At 30.8% G+C, this 19,566-nt stretch overlaps 4 protein-coding genes across 4 annotated transcripts in view; 2 read left to right on the plus strand and 2 right to left on the minus strand.

Moving 5' to 3' along the window:
• Positions 1-6,114, minus strand: part of mei-41 (ATR serine/threonine kinase meiotic 41) — a 16,749-nt gene extending 10,635 nt beyond the window's left edge. The window contains exons 1-9 of the mRNA XM_013313520.1: positions 5,854-6,114; positions 5,559-5,684; positions 4,038-5,481; positions 3,330-3,890; positions 1,530-2,994; positions 1,003-1,205; positions 602-738; positions 445-534; positions 3-117 (exon numbers count right to left, since the gene is read on the minus strand). Of these exons, the coding sequence (XP_013168974.1) occupies positions 3-117; positions 445-534; positions 602-738; positions 1,003-1,205; positions 1,530-2,994; positions 3,330-3,890; positions 4,038-5,481; positions 5,559-5,684; positions 5,854-5,990 (4,278 nt within the window). The 5' untranslated portion in view covers positions 5,991-6,114. The remainder of the gene's footprint in view (positions 1-2; positions 118-444; positions 535-601; positions 739-1,002; positions 1,206-1,529; positions 2,995-3,329; positions 3,891-4,037; positions 5,482-5,558; positions 5,685-5,853) is intronic.
• A 1,451-nt stretch (positions 6,115-7,565) lies between these two features.
• Alg14 (ALG14, UDP-N-acetylglucosaminyltransferase subunit) lies at positions 7,566-8,683 on the plus strand. Its single transcript, XM_013314001.1, has one exon. The coding sequence runs from the start codon at positions 7,756-7,758 to the stop codon at positions 8,389-8,391; it is 636 nt and encodes a 211-aa protein (XP_013169455.1). The 5' UTR covers positions 7,566-7,755; the 3' UTR covers positions 8,392-8,683.
• LOC106119119 (uncharacterized) lies at positions 8,473-12,168 on the minus strand. Its single transcript, XM_013314002.1, has 2 exons — positions 11,634-12,168; positions 8,473-10,817 (listed from the first exon to the last, which is right to left on the minus strand). The coding sequence occupies exons 1-2, from the start codon at positions 11,967-11,969 to the stop codon at positions 10,536-10,538; spliced, it is 618 nt and encodes a 205-aa protein (XP_013169456.1). The 5' UTR covers positions 11,970-12,168; the 3' UTR covers positions 8,473-10,535.
• Positions 12,169-12,423: 255 nt separating this feature from the next.
• Positions 12,424-18,362, plus strand: LOC106119140 (uncharacterized). The gene is made up of 7 exons (XM_013314026.1): positions 12,424-12,635; positions 12,719-12,867; positions 13,145-13,298; positions 13,714-14,310; positions 14,735-15,025; positions 15,320-15,425; positions 15,888-18,362. Exons 1-7 carry the CDS (start codon positions 12,587-12,589, stop codon positions 16,048-16,050), a joined length of 1,509 nt encoding a protein of 502 aa, XP_013169480.1. The 5' UTR covers positions 12,424-12,586; the 3' UTR covers positions 16,051-18,362.
• The last annotated feature ends 1,204 nt before the right edge of the window (positions 18,363-19,566 follow it).

Raw genomic sequence — 19,566 nt, forward strand, 5'->3', positions numbered from 1 at the left:
ACATAAGGGAAGAACAGTAACAAAGTGCGGAGATCGCGACGCATGCTTGGGTGTACTGTACGCAGTAAATCTCGTATGCTTTCAGATTCTATTATAGATATCAATTGACCCGTCCAACTGCAAGTAAGGCATCGTTTTTTTAATGGACCAAAATGTTTAATGCTAGCAACAATAACATATGTTGCACAAAAGTTTCGGGTCGCTAATTTTAGTCCTCATTCCCTTTCCACTCTTTTCTTATAAGGATGAGATGGGAAGGGGAAGTGGTTTTGATAGAGAAGACGCATAGGAAGATATCCTCTTTCTGTGCAACTCTTTCTATGTCAATTAAAAGCATCTCTTATCGTAGATGTCTATGGGCAGCGGTTACTTCGCCATTTCGGCGAAGTTTGGTGGTATAAAAAAAAGTTTTTGCCGTTGACCTAGTTAAAATTTTCAACTTACTTGTGTGCCCATTCTAGGAATGTTGTTGCATAAACCGAACCGAAAAGTGGATGTACTTTCTTTGGCTGTGATGGGTACGCCAAAGTATATCTGAAATGAAAACCATAGAATATTAATGTGTTTTTAAATTTTTATGGTATAAAGTTTAAAACCGTACCTAGAACTGAGTAAAGGGTACATAATCTGATGCATATTCTCCGGGAAACTATCCCACACTTCCTTCTTACTCCCCGTTGGTGATATTTCGTAAGTTTTTAGTATTTCTTGTATAGTTAAAGCATAACAGTCCATATTCTGCAAGAATAAATAATATTACACAATTGTCTAGCAAATATTTTTAATTAGTGAAATGATTTAAATCCTTCATTTATCCCTCTTTCCTTTATTAAGACAATTATAAAAAAACAACGATAAGCTATGACGCTAAGTTGTTATATAGTCGCTAAGGGAAGACTTAAATGTAATTTAATATAAGAAATTTGCACTAAAGGAACAATCAAACGATTTTGAGTGCGGCATTAATTGCTAATCTCTTTTTTTCATTCAGTTAAAACTTACCATTGTATCCTTTTCATATTGAAAAGCTCTAGAAAGTTCTACAAGAGCTGTAGCCGCGAAACAGTTATCGACTATTGTGAAGGCGAAGGGCGATCTGTCAGGCTGCACGTACTGACGAGGTAAATGGCCTGCTTCGATGGCGCCCAACTGTCCTAAACAAGACCCACTCGCTTCACTTACTTTGTTATCAGGGTCTTTGCAACCTGGAGAGTAATATTGCAAAAATATTTATAGTTAACATAGCTATCAGCCGAGACTCCGGCCGCGAGGAATAAAAAAAAATTACAGCGTCTATGAAACCATTCTGAAGATACCTTATAACAAATATCCATCCATCCAAACCAGCCTAAGCCAGCGTCTCACTAATAAACAACTACTTCCTACTACATGGGTGTCGCAAAACTAGTAATAATTAGTTTCAAGGATCTTACCTAAGGACCGGTCATCGTGGCGATCTTTGGGGGAGGCCTATGCCCAGCAGTGGGGGTCTTATGGCTGAGGAAGAAAGAAAGAAGAAAAGATCTTACCTAGTAATAAACAATCTATTAGCTCTACTATAATAGGATCGATATTCTTCCCGCCAAAAATAGCTTTATGTATTTCACTTCTATTGTTCTTAAGTAATACATCTAAATGTGAAATCGCATAAGCTTTTATCCTTGGTATTTCATTATTCAAATGCTCCAAATACCATTTTATTTTATCCAAAAACCCTTCTGGTTGAGTTCTTGTTACATGTCTTTTAATAACAGTTTTCACCTTTTCTGAAATATTCGAATCTCCAAGAAAGAAAAGATCAGATAAATGAGCGCTTAGTAAATTTTCATTCTTTAAAACGAGATACTGAAATATTTTATTGATTTCTTGTGGAGCGTATTCAAATTGTTGTAACAATGACACAGCAAGATTTGATAATAGAGGTCCAAGCGATATGCTATCGAGATTATGAATGAAAGCGGACCATGCGTCTGCTAATATTTTAGGAAATTCTTTAACAAGAGGTAAAGCTGACCTCAAAGTCGCGAGGACTTTGAACCTTAAAGGAGTTATATACTTCACACCCATTAATTGCATCATATCTGGAAAGCTTTTTAATGCTTTTCTCTTCACTGATAAAGCAACTTTAGCGTTCACTAGTTTATGATCAAAGTATGCAAGAACTCCTAAGAATTTAGGATTCAAAAAATCCGCTATTTGCGTAGTACTCAGTTTAATATTACCAGGTGAAGTCGTATCAGGGTCGTGACAAGCTAAATATCTACAAGCATTTAGTACTTTCTCCGGATTACAACAGTACTGAAGTAAAAACTCTGTTAAAATCACTCTAAAATGCTTCTTAATAAGGCTCAAAATAGAACATTTCGTCAATTTCTCAAGAATTGAATAACATTTATCGGCAACGGTATTATTCTCGTTTAAATAAACGTGCACGTAAATAAGTGGAAATCTTTCAATTATAAAATCTGATACCGAACATTGAACTAAAGATGCAATTTCTTCAATCATCGACGGTACTTCGGGAATTGTGACAGAATATGGTATCAAATACGGTAGAAAATGATGAATATCTTTCGAAATGAAATCCCTATATCCAACAAAACCAAATGCTCTGACGACTTTCAGTAAAGATATTGCGAAATCTTTTCCACAATATAAACTGCATTCAACAAACAGTCTGCAATAATCTTTTTTATATCTATGATATACTTGATTTGGTGTGTAATTATGGAATTCACAAAATTCCCTTAAATAAACCTCAGCTTTAGGTGCAACAGCACATTGTGGGTGCATTATGTAATATATAAAAAGTTTTGTAACAGGCAACATTGATATATCATTACAATAAAGACCAAATTCTTTTATAGCATCTAATGTTGCTATTTGTTTATTGTAATTGTTGCTTTCTAAACTAGTTTGCGTTAATTTTACTAGTAAATTAACACATAGAGGAAAAACATTTTCATTTTGTGTCGATACCTCCGTAGTATTGGTCTGCAAAATAAAAATTGAAATTCAAAAATCCATTTTTAAATTAAAAAAAAAAAACTCTGGTCACTATAAATGAATAGGCGATTGCTTGGCTACAGCTTTTACTTCGTTCCTATTCACAGCTTTTACTTCGTTCCTATTTAAACGCGCCTGTTAATGTTACGTGATGGTTAATTCTAACTAAATTATTAGTTCGAATTCACATTACCACTACAAACCGCTACTATCAAATCCAAAATGGCGAAAATCAAACAGGCACAAAATACTATGTCTTATAGCCAGTCCATTTATAGAGTTCAGGAGAAAATGTAAACTAAAATTAATTAAAATATACTTACCGTTTTATGTGGAATAAGTGGTTTAATAGCTTTGAAAATATACTTTAGGTTTTCTTCCTTAATAATTTCAGTAGATAAACCATAGTTGAAGACATAAAAATGATTACATAATCGTTCCAGCAAATTCCAATATTGACTATTTTCTACACTTGCGTATTGCTTGTAATTCAAAAATTTACAAAGCAAATTGCGTAAACCATTGAAAGTTGATTGTACTGATGGAGTTATTTGTACACTTTCTTTGTATAAAACCACATAGTCTCTCTTAATATTGTTTAAAAAAGTGTTCTGTTGTAAATTTTGTCTATTGTGACAATTATAGCAAATTATTGTTATATTTAATGTTTTGTTATAAAATATAGTATGACCTTCAATCATAGAATATCCGAGAACAATAGCATAAGTTCCCAATGAAATACAGGCGATAGCTGGAACTATCTTTGTTAGTTGATCTTGAATATCTGGATCTTTTGTGAGGAATGCCGGCAATAATACTTCGCCTATTAACTTACTGGCGAATGATATTTTACATAAAATTAGTAGAGGACATATCGCGATGACCTAAAAATATAAGATTTTAATTTAAGAATGATATTAATCACCATTTAGTCAAGTTTTAAATGTTAAAGCTTTTTATAGGATGTTTTAAACCGAATGCGCCAATGGGAAACACCCTTTGTATTCTATAAATGTTATTTATAAATTTACCTCTTTATATGTTGTAGAGTTTTTATTTTTTATAATATTATCAACTAAATTTAGTATCACTCTCTCCATATCATTTTCTTTAGTATTTAAGATTAATCTTGTTAATAGTATATATTTCAGAATAAGTACTTTTGTACATTCATTGTAATTAAGAATTTTATGCACATTTTGCGACGATTCTTGTAGACATAATATTAACATTATTTTACTTTTCAGAAATGATTCCATCTTAACATTTCCATTAATATGTTTAATAATCGATGTTGTAGTCAATACAATATTAAGAAATATTTCCATACAAATATAATCTTGAAGAAGAATATAATCGTGTGTTTTGATTAACTTTGATAGCATTTCAAAAGTCTTATTTAAATTTGTTTGCTCTAATACTGCATTAGAATCTTCTTTGCTATTTTTCTTATAGTTAATAAAAACTTTTTGCAGTATCCTTAACGCAGATAAATGTCTCATTAAATTGAATGACAAAGTAGTAGTGTCTTTTGCATCATTACTAAATTCTAAACTCTGATAAATAACATTCACAACTTGTTTGAAGAACCAGAGCTCTTTTAATTCATTAATTTGACATTTCTCTTTCTTAATATATTCAAATATGTGCTTGTAGTAGCATTCTGCTAACATATCTATTTCATTAGAATCTCTCTTCTCAAGCTCCAATACATCTTTAGGAAAGTTTATTGTATTGCTTAGTGATAGACAATACAACTTGAGTTCTTTATTAAAAACAGGATTTGATGTTTTTTTCAAAACAGTAATAGCAATTGTTGACAGAACATCTTTGTGGCCAGTATTAAATGACTTGTCACACATTTTTAATAATTTTGTTACTACATTGTTAAAATTTGTAAGTTGCTCTGATGCAATATTACTTTTTTCAAAAAGTACATCTGTATTTTGCACCATGCATTCTATACAACATAATAACCTTCTATATGTTTGAGGAAAACTACTTTGAAAATGGATTCCTGATGAATTGTTAGTATTCTCTATTAAATTGGCAAAAAAATTTAATGCTAATAATTTAACTTCTATGCTATAATGTTCTATAATAAATAAAACATTACTGTGAAGCTTTTGTAGGTGTGTGAAAAATTTATCAATATTAAGTAAATATGGAGGTATGCATTCTGACAATAATTGTAAAACAATATCTATCAGTAATGTGCAGGTACTAATATTTTTAACTTGAACATAAATAGGCTCCAAGTTTAATTGTACATTAGGTACATCAATCTGTTCAGGTTTAAAATTATCTAATTGTATTTCTCCAGGTGTGACACTATCTGAGTTTTCTTTATAATATTTCACTAAGGCAAATAGAATTGAGTGATACTGCAAAATTAGCTTTTCATAAAAACTAGCTCCATTTACACAAAGTATGTTCAAAATTTTAACTTGAGCATCTTTACTTGATCCATGAATCCTGAAAATTTTTTTTTATAGAAAATAGGGTCATGGTGAAATTGCAATGTCTGATTAATATTAAACATTAGAACTTACATGTTTAATTCTTTAACAGAACATACATAAAACAACCGTCCCAATAGCCAAGTATTAAATGCACAATAGTAATTATCAGGGCATTTTGTAGAACCAACTCTGGGTATTAACACCTCTGAAAAATCTCTGAAATAGGAAATCATGTTTTAAGAGACTTTCAATACAAATTAATTTGAAAACCTGAAGTTCATATTAACAATATTAAATGTATTTATGATGTATAACTACAATGTTGAGGCACACTTAACTTAATGTATCATAAGGATGAAAATCTTGTTATTTTTTTTTCGCTTACCCAGATAGTTTCGATATTGATGTTAACAATCTTTCAAGACCTTCAGCAGCATTTTCAAGATTATTAAATAGCACCATAGTCGGCGCGTTAAACATTTGCCAAACCGTAAATGGTCCATCACAATTATCTTCATCCATTTTTTAACTTACAAGTAAACATTTAACTCAAATCTGAAAATTCAACTTAAAAAAAGGTTAAGTTTACAAAAACTGTCAAATATGAAATATACATTTCCCGCCTTGAATAGAGTTGGAAAGCTTTATGGAGTTTACTACCATTTACTACCAAAGTGTGTTTAATATTTACTACGTTTAAAAACATAGATACAGAATTATCACAATCCGTGCGTCAGTAGTTGTCAAGTTGACAATAATAAAAGTGAAATGTCAAGTATGACCAGATCTAGCAGAATTCTGCTATTTTAGCAGAATTACAGCCATAATTAATCCTTAGGCTTAACAGAAATTTTTTGATAGAATCTTATATCACGTCGGAAGAATTGGACAATTACACTATATTTATGCTTTATTTTACTTTGAAGTTATGTGTATCTTTCCTACATAGTCGTTGACTCCTACTCGAAATATAAAATCCAATTTTGTTATACGATGGGAGATCATATCATCATATAAATTTTACTTATATTATATTTTTTTAAATTAAATAAAAACAGTACCACTACTACAAATACTCAAAGTTAGGTTTACAACACAAAATTATATATATATAAATATCACTTGCTGTTCGTTAGTCTCGCTAAAACTCGAGAACTACTGAACGATCTTGAAGATCTAGGGAAGGTTTAAAAGGTGAAAAAAAACGAATAATTCCCGGGAACTAATAATGTATTTTTTTTTAATTACGCGCGGACGAAATCTCGGGCCACAGCTAGTACTTAATAAAAATAATTAGCCAAATGCGAGTAAAACTCGCGCCCCTATGGTTCCGTACAAACCTGTAGGGATAAGTAAAAGTTAACCCATAACGACAATCGAGTCAGAGTAAAAAAGAGTAATATGTTTATAATTTTGATAAATAATATGTGATTATTGATATGTGAATATCATTTTTTTTCATGTGATGGAATTAAAAATTTACGGTTATCGCAATTTTTCCTTCATCTGTGTGTCACTGTGTTCACGGGAAGTACCCTATAGGTTTTGATTCCCGTGTAACTGTCGAAAATTTGCGTAAATTTGCAACATAAACGGTTGTATTTTTTGATTACGTTGGCTTAGAAGTTTCTTGAAAGACAGACGGACAACAAAGTGATCCTATAAGTGTTCCTTTTTTTCGTTTCGAGGTACGGAACCCTAAAAATTGTAAAATAATAAATATTTTAAAATGTCTGCCATGTTTAATAGTTGTACGTTTAACCAAAGAGTATATAAAATATGGTTTAACTGTTTGTAAATTATTTGATGTTTACATTGACATGCAGAATTGCAGATGGAGCAACATGTCTTTTGAAGACTATAATTAATTTCACATAGCCTAAACCACGTCATAAATTTTTGAATATTACTACTATTATAAATGCAAATGTTTCGATTGATGGATGAATGTTTGTTTAAGGTATCTCCAGAACGGCTGAACGGTTCTCGATGGAATTTCACATCGATATATAACATATTATAGAAGAACACTAGAAGAAGCTATTAATTATGTTTTTTTTTATTCCGCGCGGATGGAATCGCTGGCGACAGCTAGTTTTATAAAAAAACCTTTAGCAAAATTTAAACGAGTAACTGCGTGTAACTGGCAGAATATTATCTTTAAACCTGGTCACCCTGAACGTACTTGATGTCAATATTGATCTCAATCTCAGGACTGTAGTATAAAATTTGCTCCGGTTTTCTTACTCTTTTTTAATTTATAATATTTAACGAAGTTTTCATTAATATGGAGTGGTATGCAGCTATGTTACTTCTTATAATCATTGCATGCTTTATAAGGGTCATATGTGTGTTTTGCAATGTAGTGCGAATGGAATGTAACTTGGCAGTACAAAAATCTTCCTTAAATACAATCATTTGTATTGGATCGGGTGGCCATACTACAGAAATGCTAAGGCTTATACCGATTATGAACAAAAATAAGTTCAAGCCGCGATTATACATTTTGTCCGACAGTGATGTATGCAGTGAAATTAAAATACATGCAACCGAAAGAAGCGCAACAAATTATGGATTAAGCCGAATACCAAGATGTAGAAAAGTAAGACAATCCTACTTATCATCTGTCTTCAGTACATTGTATGCGACGTTTCGCACTATTCCTATAATTTATAAATTTAAACCTGATGTGATTTTATGTAATGGTCCAGGCACTTGCATACCAGTATGTGCTGTTGCCTTTATGTTCAGATGCTTGTTCTTATTGGATTGTAGAATTATTTTCATTGAGAGTATATGTCGAGTAAGAACATTGTCATTATCAGGAAGAATACTTCAGTATTTTGCAGATCTAATTATTGTACAATGGCCACATTTAAGAAATATTTGCCTTAGAGCTAAGTATTTAGGTAGATTAACATAAGTAGTAATGTGTAAACACATAGCTGTTTGTCAATATTGTTGTTGTCTTGCTTGTATGTCAATATAAATAAAACACTGTAAAATGAGAAAAAGAATATGTAATTTATGTTTTAGTGAAGTAAGCAATTAATTATAAATTAATTCATAAAATCAATTTCTTGACTAGATAAATGCAATGCAGTATTTCAAACAATCAGTGTTACAAGTTATCAACAAATCTTAACTGATAGTACTTAAAAAAAATTGCTTGAATCACTGTATTTCATCTCTCTTTGCACTTGACTTTTAAATTTCAAGGGAGTTGCTGTACACATTTATTACAAAAAAAAATAGCCTCATAACAAAAAGTTGATTGAGCATAAACCCGTTAAGTCATTTTTAATTAACATAGTAAATTTAAACAAATAATTTTTGCATTTAATTATGTAAAAGTACAATTACTTATAAAACAATTGAATAATACATATTAAGATGTAATTCTCTTTCTGTATTTTATCAGATCAATATTACAACTATTATATGTACAAAACATTGCTCTTTATATAAATTTCCAACAATAATACATATAAATGCTTCAGTCTTTGCATCATGTGCAAAATCAGACCAGTAATCTATTCGAGGTTTTGTTTTGACTGACTTCCATTTGTAAACAAAAGAAATTATTGTAAAATGTTATTTATGTTTAAAAATTAGAATTAAATAAAACATTGTAAATTAACCTTAAAACTGAAATGCAAGGAAATAGGACAATTATTATTTAACAAAACCCTAAGACTGATATTACCTATCTTGTTATTTTTTCTCTCTCATTGGTAAGATTCTATACTAAACAATCAAGCAGATTTTTATTTATGGAATTTGTAAACTGGAGTTGATCAAATGGATATATGTACAATCCTTCATAAATCATATATAATACAACTTCAATGAAGCTTTTGTTCTCTTCCTTTCTGAATAGTGAATGGGATGAGAAGTCTAAAAAAAATGGAAGCTAGTAACTTTACCAGTTTTATTTTATAGGCAAAAGGTCTAACATCACATTGTATTCCTTTACTATAGGTTTTACTATATTTTACAATGAGTCATAATAGAATTTAAATTAATATAACTCAAAGGAAAACTTCTACAGTATTAAAACTGTCTAAGTCCAAAAATATAGGCCAAAAATAAAGGGTAGAGTGCAACAATTGTATAAATTTAGAATAATCAAATATATCTTAGCAAGTTCAATGTATTATCTGAGTATACTATAGTTTATCACTAATAGTATATGATCACAGTTTAAAATTATTATAAATTCTTATTGTTCATCGCTTAATAAAATTTTAAATATTGATTTTCTGTGTCTTTCTATCCTTATTACATAAGTAATCATTGATTTCTCAAAACAAAATTCCTGTATCAATCACATTTTTATCTCTGTTTTGTCAAAGGTAATGTGTGGGATTATATGTTTTATACAAGGATTTTGGTCTCGGAAACTAATGTTACTGTGGTGAAGCCTATTTTTTATTAATATTTCTTAAAGTACATGCTGCACTGCAAACCCAAATAAGATTTACAATTTTGATTGCAAATATGTAATTAATTTATAAATCACTTTTTTAACATGCAAAATACACTATCATTGAAAACATTATGATAATTATAGCAAATATTTTATCCATCATTTCAAATATTATTCAATAAAAATATGATACAAAAATAATGTCATATCCACCATATAAAGTTTTAGGCACACAAACTTTTTGGCAAGCCCGGTTAAAAACAGGACAAGACTTAATACTTGCATTTAAGTGCACTCCTACTTGCATTTTTAACTTCAGATTAATCTTGAAAAACAATTTGATACCTACTTTTGTTCATACTTTGATACATTCTAAAATACATTTATATGAATCCATATTGCTATTCAAAATATCCAGGGTAAAACTTTATCAAATTCATATTATATCATCTTAAGCTATAAGGCTTCCCTTAATTATCTAAAATACCTTATTAACAATATAGCCAACAAGTCAATATTTAGGCACATCTGAGAATACTATCAATTTACATAGTTCACTAATGCAAATTATAAGTACAAAGGAAGAATTAAGTTTTACTTACATGACTATTGTAAACAAAAAAATTAAGTAAATCAATTCACGGTTTAAAATTAATATCATTGTTGATGCTAGAAGTTTGGTCACTGGTTTCTTGTTTAGCACTATGCTCAATTCTATTTTCCATTCTTAGTTTTTCGTCATCAATAAGGTACATAGCTTCATCGTATGTGGGTGGAGGTGGTTCCGAGCCTGAAGGCTGAGGCTTACTTGTAGTAGCACTGGCAATTAAAGCATCATATGATGGAGGAAGTGTAGCGCTTGAGGCTGTTCTAGGTACTTGGCCTCCAAATGTCTGCTCTGCCTGTACAGCTGCCATGTCCTAGGACAAAAAAATAAACATCTTAAGAAGGATATAAACATTAACATAATAAACTACCAGTTTATGATTAAGTTTGTTTGTTAAATATTCACTACAGCTTGGTCAACTCAGATACTCAAAGTAAATAAATATAATTTTGCTATATTTACAGGATAATTATGAAGAATACAACAGAGAGGAATCAAAAGATAACATAGCTTAATAATTCCATGAATAAGCCATTGTATTTGTTCACAAACTTGCAATATCCTTAATGTATTTCTAGGAACTTGTTACATATAGCATCAAATTAGTCACAATACACAAATACTACTAAATACAATATATATTATGTGTATTGCTCTTACTAGCTAGCTAGAAAGACTTTTGTGTAACAAAGTAGTTAAATTTTTATAGGTTCTACTTTATTAGAAACTATTCAAGACTAGGAATAGCCATTGTATTTAATCATTTTATTTTCATTTTTAAAAAGTTTTATTTACAATATATGCTTTTATGATATAACTATTTCATGGATCTGAAATTAAATCAAGAAATTTGTTTGTGAATGTGCCCAAATTCGAATCTATGACAAACACACAAATTAAAACATCCTTGTAATATAATTTGCATGTGTTGATAAGGTATGTGGTTATTGGGTTAAGGCTAAGTAAACAAGGATTATTCTCATGATAATTTAATTTCTGGTGACACAAGAAAAGGCGTTATCATTGTACATTGTTTAAATTAATATTATTCGATTGAGGCACATACATTTCAAAAATATAAATACATAATAAGGAGGAATGTTATAAATTGAGAAGTCACATGACTTACCCTGATAATTGCACGCTGATGTAAAAGCATTTGTATAACACTCTTCCTTCGTAAATAAAGCATGCTCTTAACTGCAACCATCATCCCAGAACAAATAAATATTGGTCCAACAAGCCACATGTGTCCTAAGTTGTTTAGTATGTAGCCATCTGTGTCTCCCAAGGCTAGGACTGTTATAACGGTACCTACAGAAAATAGTACCATCGATAGAACAAAATAGGAATAACTGGTACAATCACATCGACCAAATCTCTGATCTTCGTCCAAGTCAAAATCGCGATGCCGCAAACGATGCAAACGTTGTCGAATGAAAGGACTATCAAAAACGGTGGCCATTTTATGATTTATTAATAAATTTATACGCAGGTACTGCAAACACTAATTCAAATACTGAACATATTTGTTCTGTTATTATTTTAAATGTTCATCGGAAACAGAGCAAAAACTAAATAAGAGTAAAATATTTCTTATGATTTGCTTTGCTTTGCCTTTCTAGCTGTCACAGATACACCTCCTGCGCAACCACAACACATGCATGAAGGACACAGATTCTAAAAAATGTAAGTTGGCAAAATATAATTTGGGATTGGAAAAGTGTGTAGTTGTATTTTTGAATAAAATGAAATAATAACATATTCGTTTTGTAGTGTAACGAATAAGCAAAGCTTACCAAACCTTGCGTGGTAAATTCAGTTTAACGGAATCGATTTAAAAAATCTACAAAATTTTTAATCTGTGTCACTGTCATCACAATCACAAAAAATTGACATCTTTCTAATCTTCTGTCAAAGCATGTGATGACGCAAAAGTGGTTGTATTGTATTGATATTTTTTTATTTTGCGTTGTTTAGTTGATTAAAGAACAGTTTCTGATGATTGGCGTTGTTCTACAAGACTATTTACAATTTCTCTGAACTTTAAAGCTTTTGTAAACTTCTGTCAATTTTTCCATCATGGGTCGCCTCATGTTTATCATTACTTTTATGTACATTTACAAAAGTGGTAAGTTGAATTCAGTATTTCCTAGTGTCTAATAAAGCATATTGCATTTAGGATATAAATTTAAACGTAGAATTTTTTTATAGTTTGGTGTTCCCTTGACGTGTCACTTGTAAACGATGGTCCAGCCGTTCGTGGGTCGAATATAACATTCACTGCAAGAGTAAAAGGATACAGTGGAGAAAATCTTAAGTATGTATTTTGTGATGATGTACAACCTCAACATGAACAAGAGGTGAGATTAAACAATAATTTGATAAAACTATATATTTTATATACCATTTAACAAGTTACATTTTATTTACTTCCTTATCTATCAGTAATGTGATATAATAGTAAGTAAACTTTCCAATTAGAAAAGTTATAAACATTTACGACATTCATTATATTTGTATTCACCCCTGAAATTTAATACAATCTGGATTTCTAAATGTTTAACACATTCATTGCAACAATGATTGGATAATCAATGCGGCATTGAATGTGTTAATTGAACCATTACCTGTTTATAGTTTCAATTATCAACAAACAAATCAAAGTGGACAGTGGAGTATCCTAAAGAGTTGTATGAAGCAGGAGAATATGTAATGAGAGTGAAGTTGATGAAAAGTTTTTATGGTATTTGGTATTTTGTTACATCAGCGAGTTCCACATTCAGGTTGACAGGTAATTTTTTATCAATATGCATTTAGGCAATCTCATGTATTTTCTATTTAAACTGCACTATATTAAGTAATAAGATTTTTCAAGAAGAATAGCTAATAACTCCTTTTTCAATCAATCATAATACCATTGTTCTTTTAACTCCTCTAGTAGGGTCGATTGCCCCAGTACAGTCCAAACTATACCTTTTTTTTAATAACAATTTAGTTTCATAGTATTACAAGTTACAATTGTGTTTTATTTTAGTCAAAATAAAAGTCTTATCATAATAATAGATACAGAATATTAAATAAAACCTTCCGTGATAGCCTTAAAGATAACTTTGTTTGTTAGATTAAAGATGTTATTACTTCCTTCAATTGTTTATGTATTTGTAAATATAAATATTTATAAATATTAGTGCTGGTTTAATTTCCAGATTCATTAAATGGGAATTTAGTGTTAAATCAAGACAATCTCGAGCGGCCAAATAATTTTGTGGCCGTCAATAAAACTGTACTGCATTATATAAAACTGCCAGATAACGAAATGGAGTATTTAAAAAATAATGCATCTACAATTATTACATATTGGTTTATAGATTGTATTTATATAGACCAAACTACGGATCTATCATTAAATTATACATACCATGATTTAATGGCTGATCACTATATTGATGCATTGGTTGTTGCAAACAATTTACCATTGCCTCCAGTAACAACAACAACAACCACTACTACAACTACAACAACAACAACAACTACAACAACAACAACAACAACCACAACAACGACACCCAAACCGCCAACAACAACAAATGATACAACACCAACTACTACTAGTATTAAACCAAAACAACTGGAAACAACTGAAAGTTCACCCATCCATAAAATGGTTAAACGTATGATCTCCAATAGAACAACTATGAAGAGAAATAATTCAACGAAAGACTATATCTGTCACAACTCCAGTATTGTTCCAATTGGTAAATCATACACATATGGTCACTATCAAGAAACTATAAGTGTAAGAGGTGAGTCATTTTTGTAGCAACACCTAGATGTCGCCCGCGACTTTGTCCTCATGGGATTAAAAAAATATTAGTACCATATGCATTCGTCCATACAATATTTTACATCTATGCCTAATTTCAGTAAGATCCATGCAGTCATTCTCCATATACCTTCTAACATCCATACAAATATTTGCATTTATAATACCAGTAAGATTTCTATAATTCATAGTTTTTAGGGTTCTGTACCTTATAGGAAAAAAACGGAACCCTTATAGGTTCAATTTGTTGTCCGTCCGTCTGTCTGTAGGTATCAAGCTGGAATTTTTTGTTATACTAAAAATTAGATGTTAATTTGATTGATAATTTTCCAAATTGTCATCAATGTGATTTTATTATTAAATACGATTTTCTTGGTTAAATCTAATCTTTATTTGTCTTTCAGAACCAATCTCAACTGTTAATATAACTGGTCTCAACTGGCTACAGCACGGTGATTTACTTAACTTGCAAGTAAAGTACACAGGCTCTCCACCTTTTGCCTATTGTGCGTTATACAAAGAAGGGCAATATAATATAACGGGAAACGAGACATGCGTTTACAAATCATCAACCCTTACTAACGCATTCCCTCTAGTCCACTATTTCTCGGATTGTGATCAGCATACAGTTGTGGTTGTCGTCGAGAATGATATGGGCAAGACTGTTTCAAGGGCAACAATCAATATTTATAAAGGTACATTATACAATATTTATACACCTTAAATACTAAGTCATTATGGATAGAAAAGTACTGCATGTATGGTTGCTAAGCTTAAACCTTTTCCACTGAGTGAAGTGACAAGTGGCTAATCTGTTCATGGAAATGAGGTCTTACAACCACAGTTCATATGGGTTTTGGAGACTTAAATCCCTGTTTAAAATATATTATCTGAGTTTTGTTAAAGATAATGACGAAAATGATATGTTTTATGCAGAGATATGCATTTTTTGTTAAAAATAATTAACAAATTTTATTGTTCTTTTTCAGCTACTGTCCATGCCCAATTATCGGTAATAGTTGTGCCTGTGGTATTCTGCTTGGTGGCTGTTATTTTGGTAGTTTTCGGTATCGCCTACTACCAACATCGATCAAGGTAACTCATATTTCTAGAATGTACCCAGACTGAATACACACCACTCAAGGGATTTCCAGTTATTTTATAATTGCATTTTTAATTAATAGCAAAACAAACAAGAAAGGAACGATTTTTTTTGTCTTTTATTTCTCGGCTTCATTATTTCAAGTTAAAAAGGTGCCAAATTTAAAATAACGCCTGAAGCAAAGCACGAATTCGACACCCTAATTCATTATAAAAAAGTTTTTTGTGTACAAAGAATAAAGAAAGGGGAGAACAACTTTTTAGAAAAATTATCTACATCCATAATAAAAATTGATTGAAAGTATTTTCAATTGTTTAATTATAAAAACGAGAAACGCATTATTATACAGTAAATAAAAAAAAATGCACTCTTGAAATTTTTACATGTCTATTTTTTTTTATAATCTATGTTTTCCCTTTATTACTTAATGTTTATATTTTTTCTTTTTTTTTCAGATATACAATAGAAGTGGCTGACTTTGAATTCGGTCAGCAAGCTCACTTAGATTATAAAACGTTCACGGAGAGACTTAGAGATAGTTTTAGGAGTGCATTCGACTTTAGGCAGAGAGATGATAATGACCCGCTCACTTCTGACACCAGATATGATTCTATGTAGGTATTGAACGAATGATATGTACTGAATGATGAATGATTATTGTATTTAGTGAATGAAAATAATAATATTAATGTTTGATTATTAATTATAATCCGATGCATTCAAATCGATTTATAGCTTTAATAAATTCAATTAATTTTGAGTTTTATATTAATTGAAAATGTTAGAAAATTTCGATAATAATTATAATCTAAGTATTTGATAATCGTAAATAAAAAGACCCAGTAAATTTGATTCGAACATTACCGATGTCTAAAACGCATAAAACTACAGCTTAGTATACCTTATTACTTGCAATTTTATACTTGTTTTTTTTTATTTTTTTTAGGGTTCTTTATATTGTTTACGTCATTAAAAATTTGTCTAGAAATTAATGTTATGAAATAATCTATGGCCGATTAGTATTAATAAGGGTTTTTTTTTTTTAAATTTTAAATTAGTTAAATTGGGATCACAATTGTAAATTCATTTTAAATCATTCCTAATGCGTGTTTTGAATGAAATGTGATGTATTATATGTATATTGATGATGTTATATAGTTTAAAACAGTGGTTCCCAAACTTATTTTGTCTACTGCCCACTTTGAGAATAAATATTTTTTAGCGCCCCTATATTTTCACATGTTTAAAAACCAATATAACTTCAAATTAAATTAATTAATTATTGTGACCTATATATGTATATTAATGGAAAATTCTAAACGAAACTTTTACTATAACCCGCAACTTGCAGCGCCCACAAGGGGGCGTTATCGCGCACTTTGGGAAAGACTGGTTTAAAATAAAAGTGGAAAAGAAATTAATAGACAGGACAATTCGTAAACAAGATATAAAAATTGTTCGTAGTTGTAGTCTGTATAAATATTTTATCTGTACCCACTTTTGTAATTTTCCAAGCCATCTGTTCAATAAATATTAAATAAGATTACGTAATGTAAGCATTTGGTCACTGCGTCTCGTGTAAGCCTGCGAATCGTACATAACTAGAAAAACTACACAGATAAAATAGTACAGGATTGACTGCTTATAATAGAAAAAAAAAACATTGATCCGATCCCTTGTCGTTTTTGTCCGACAATTATCAGACTAACCGTTGGTTTCTGGACCAATATCTCTGTACGAAATATATGGTCATCCCTGTCATTATCTTTGACAACACAGAGATAACAATATGTTTTAAACGGCGATTTACGGCTCAGAAACCCACGGTAAGTATAGTTGGTGATTGTTGGCAGATTGTGAATGGATGGAATTATAAATAGGTGTGTTAATCTTGTGGGTGACATTCTTGGAAGTTGGATTCTCGTATGCAAAGATGTATGGTTTGTGATAATCTTGTACTTGTCCTAAAATATAGTATTTTTAATGCTTTATTATATCTGCTAATAATAAAATATATAGTTATTTATATCCCTAATGTTATCTTTAATACTTAAATATATTGCCAAAGCTAAAGTCCAATTTAAAATCGCATTTTGTTCCATTATATTAATAATTTTCAAATCCCGGTAAAACATATTAACGTTTGGTTAAATTATTTTTTTAATTAATATAAGGGTTTCTACAGACTGAATGCACTCTAAATTATGTATTAGTTTTTTTTATTGTACAATGTTTGTTTCGTGTCGAGATAAAGTGTCTTGTTATTTTTTTTGTAACGGTGATATTAACCCGCATTTGATTTGGCACGTCGATAGTAAGAAAACTCTTTAAGGCGACGTGCCAATTCAAATGGCGGATACTATTTTGTTTTATACTTATTATTACAATTCTTTATAATTAATGTACTAGTTTCTTTTGCATGTTTCGTCCATTACCCTATGTTTAGATCGACAAAATGTTAAAAAGTGATTGTCAGTCATGTTTTGTGATATTCTAGGTTAATTTAAAACATTTATTTATAGTTTATGATAGTCATAGTTTTACGATATTCTCGTAGTTTAGAAGCGTGGCACGGCGTTGCTTTCAAACATTTAAAATTAAATAAAAATGTTCATAATGCCGTGTTTACATTATTCCAGTCCAGCGATAATATCTAGCGCTATACCTGGAAAATTGTAAATGCTCAACGGAAATCATTGTGGAGGTGGCAGTGTTTATCTACATTTTTAAAGTTATAATCCAGCGCTGGCTTCTAAGCTGGACTGGAATAATGTAAACTGGGCATACAGGATTAGCTGAAAATTGTATTGACTTGTATAAAGATTGCTTAGGTTATGAATTGTTATATTTAAAATCCGCTTTAATGATATGAGCTATAAGTAATATAATGTGCCAATCTTCTAAATTACAGAATAAATTATTGATTGTAGTTATTAATAAAGTGTTATTTGGATTTAATTGCTGTGTTTTTTATATTAATTACGTATAAAGTAAATTCGTAAAGCGAAAACTTTCTAATCGTGCACAAAAATTGCACGAACTGGTGCGTAAGATTACACTTTTTTTTCATTATGAATTATGGTCGAATTTCGACCAATGGATGACCACTGGTAGAAAGTTATGACTTTTAAATAGAAATGTCACTTCGAATTTTCACAATCAATTTTAAATTATTTCAACATAAAATTCACAAGTAGTCAATAATGTTAGATATATGTGGTAGTTGTAAATAAGTCGTATCATATAAATGAATGTAGAATTTATCTTAAGACGTGGACTTATGAATATATTAATCGAGAAATCGCTCGTCTTTAACACCTCTCGCATATTAAAAAATAACTCCCACGTAACAATACATTTCACACCATGTATATTATTTTATCATTTTTAAATTTCGCGGTTCGGTATACGACACAATTTTATTCTCTTGCACAAGTGGGTAGTTTGAAATCCCTCACCGCTACGGTCGAGCGCGGAGTCTGCGGGGGATTGTGCGGAGTAGGCAGTGAGTCAGCATCGGAAGTCGACGGAATTAGAATGATAAGTTTCAGTTTACGATTCCGCGTTTGTCTCGATAACGACGCGTCTATAGCGCGCTAACGGGAAGCGGTACATCGAGTGCATCAGTAGTACAGCATTGCTATCGCCGTTAGACTGTGACAGTGACTTATTCGTCTCGACTGACACCAGCATAGTGACCAGACACATGGAGGCAGTAACGGAGCATCGAGTTGGTAAGTGCCACTTCATATGTTAAAATATTACACCTACCCTTGCAACATGTAGTCTAAGGATGGTTGTCCCGTCAACCACGCGAACCCGTCGTGTCCGGCACAAAAACATCGGACATTAGTACATGTACAGTCAGCGTCATATAGATCGTCACAGACAAGATATGCAAATATATAGGTACATCAAAAGTAATCAATTATATCGGTACAACAAAAGTCCTCAAAATAATAGATACATTCACCCTGCTCAAATACATCGGTACATACACAGCGTCAAATATATGAGTACATGCAAGATCCTCATAAATATCGTAGCAGCCACAGCGTCATAAGTAACGAAGCAGTCAAGGTGCGCAAAAATATCGGTACATTTGACAAAATTGAACTCTATCTGTATATACTT

The sequence above is a fragment of the Papilio xuthus genome, unplaced genomic scaffold, assembly GCF_000836235.2.
Source record: "Papilio xuthus unplaced genomic scaffold, Pxut_1.1 DF827542.1, whole genome shotgun sequence".
In the NCBI taxonomy this organism is placed as follows: domain Eukaryota; kingdom Metazoa; phylum Arthropoda; class Insecta; order Lepidoptera; family Papilionidae; genus Papilio; species Papilio xuthus.

Excerpts from the sequence above, each read along its gene's own strand:
- Alg14 (XM_013314001.1), top strand. The coding sequence starts at position 7,756 with ATGGAGTGGTATGCAGCTATGTTACTTCTTATAATCATTGCATGCTTT.
- LOC106119119 (XM_013314002.1), bottom strand. The coding sequence starts at position 11,969 with ATGGCCACCGTTTTTGATAGTCCTTTCATTCGACAACGTTTGCATCGT. Across the intron at positions 10,818-11,633 it reads ATCAGCGTGCAATTATCAGG|GACATGGCAGCTGTACAGGC; the intron begins GTAAGTCATGTG and ends TTTTTGTCCTAG.
- LOC106119140 (XM_013314026.1), top strand. The coding sequence starts at position 12,587 with ATGGGTCGCCTCATGTTTATCATTACTTTTATGTACATTTACAAAAGT. Across the intron at positions 13,299-13,713 it reads TTCCACATTCAGGTTGACAG|ATTCATTAAATGGGAATTTA; the intron begins GTAATTTTTTAT and ends TTTAATTTCCAG. Across the intron at positions 15,026-15,319 it reads AACAATCAATATTTATAAAG|CTACTGTCCATGCCCAATTA; the intron begins GTACATTATACA and ends GTTCTTTTTCAG.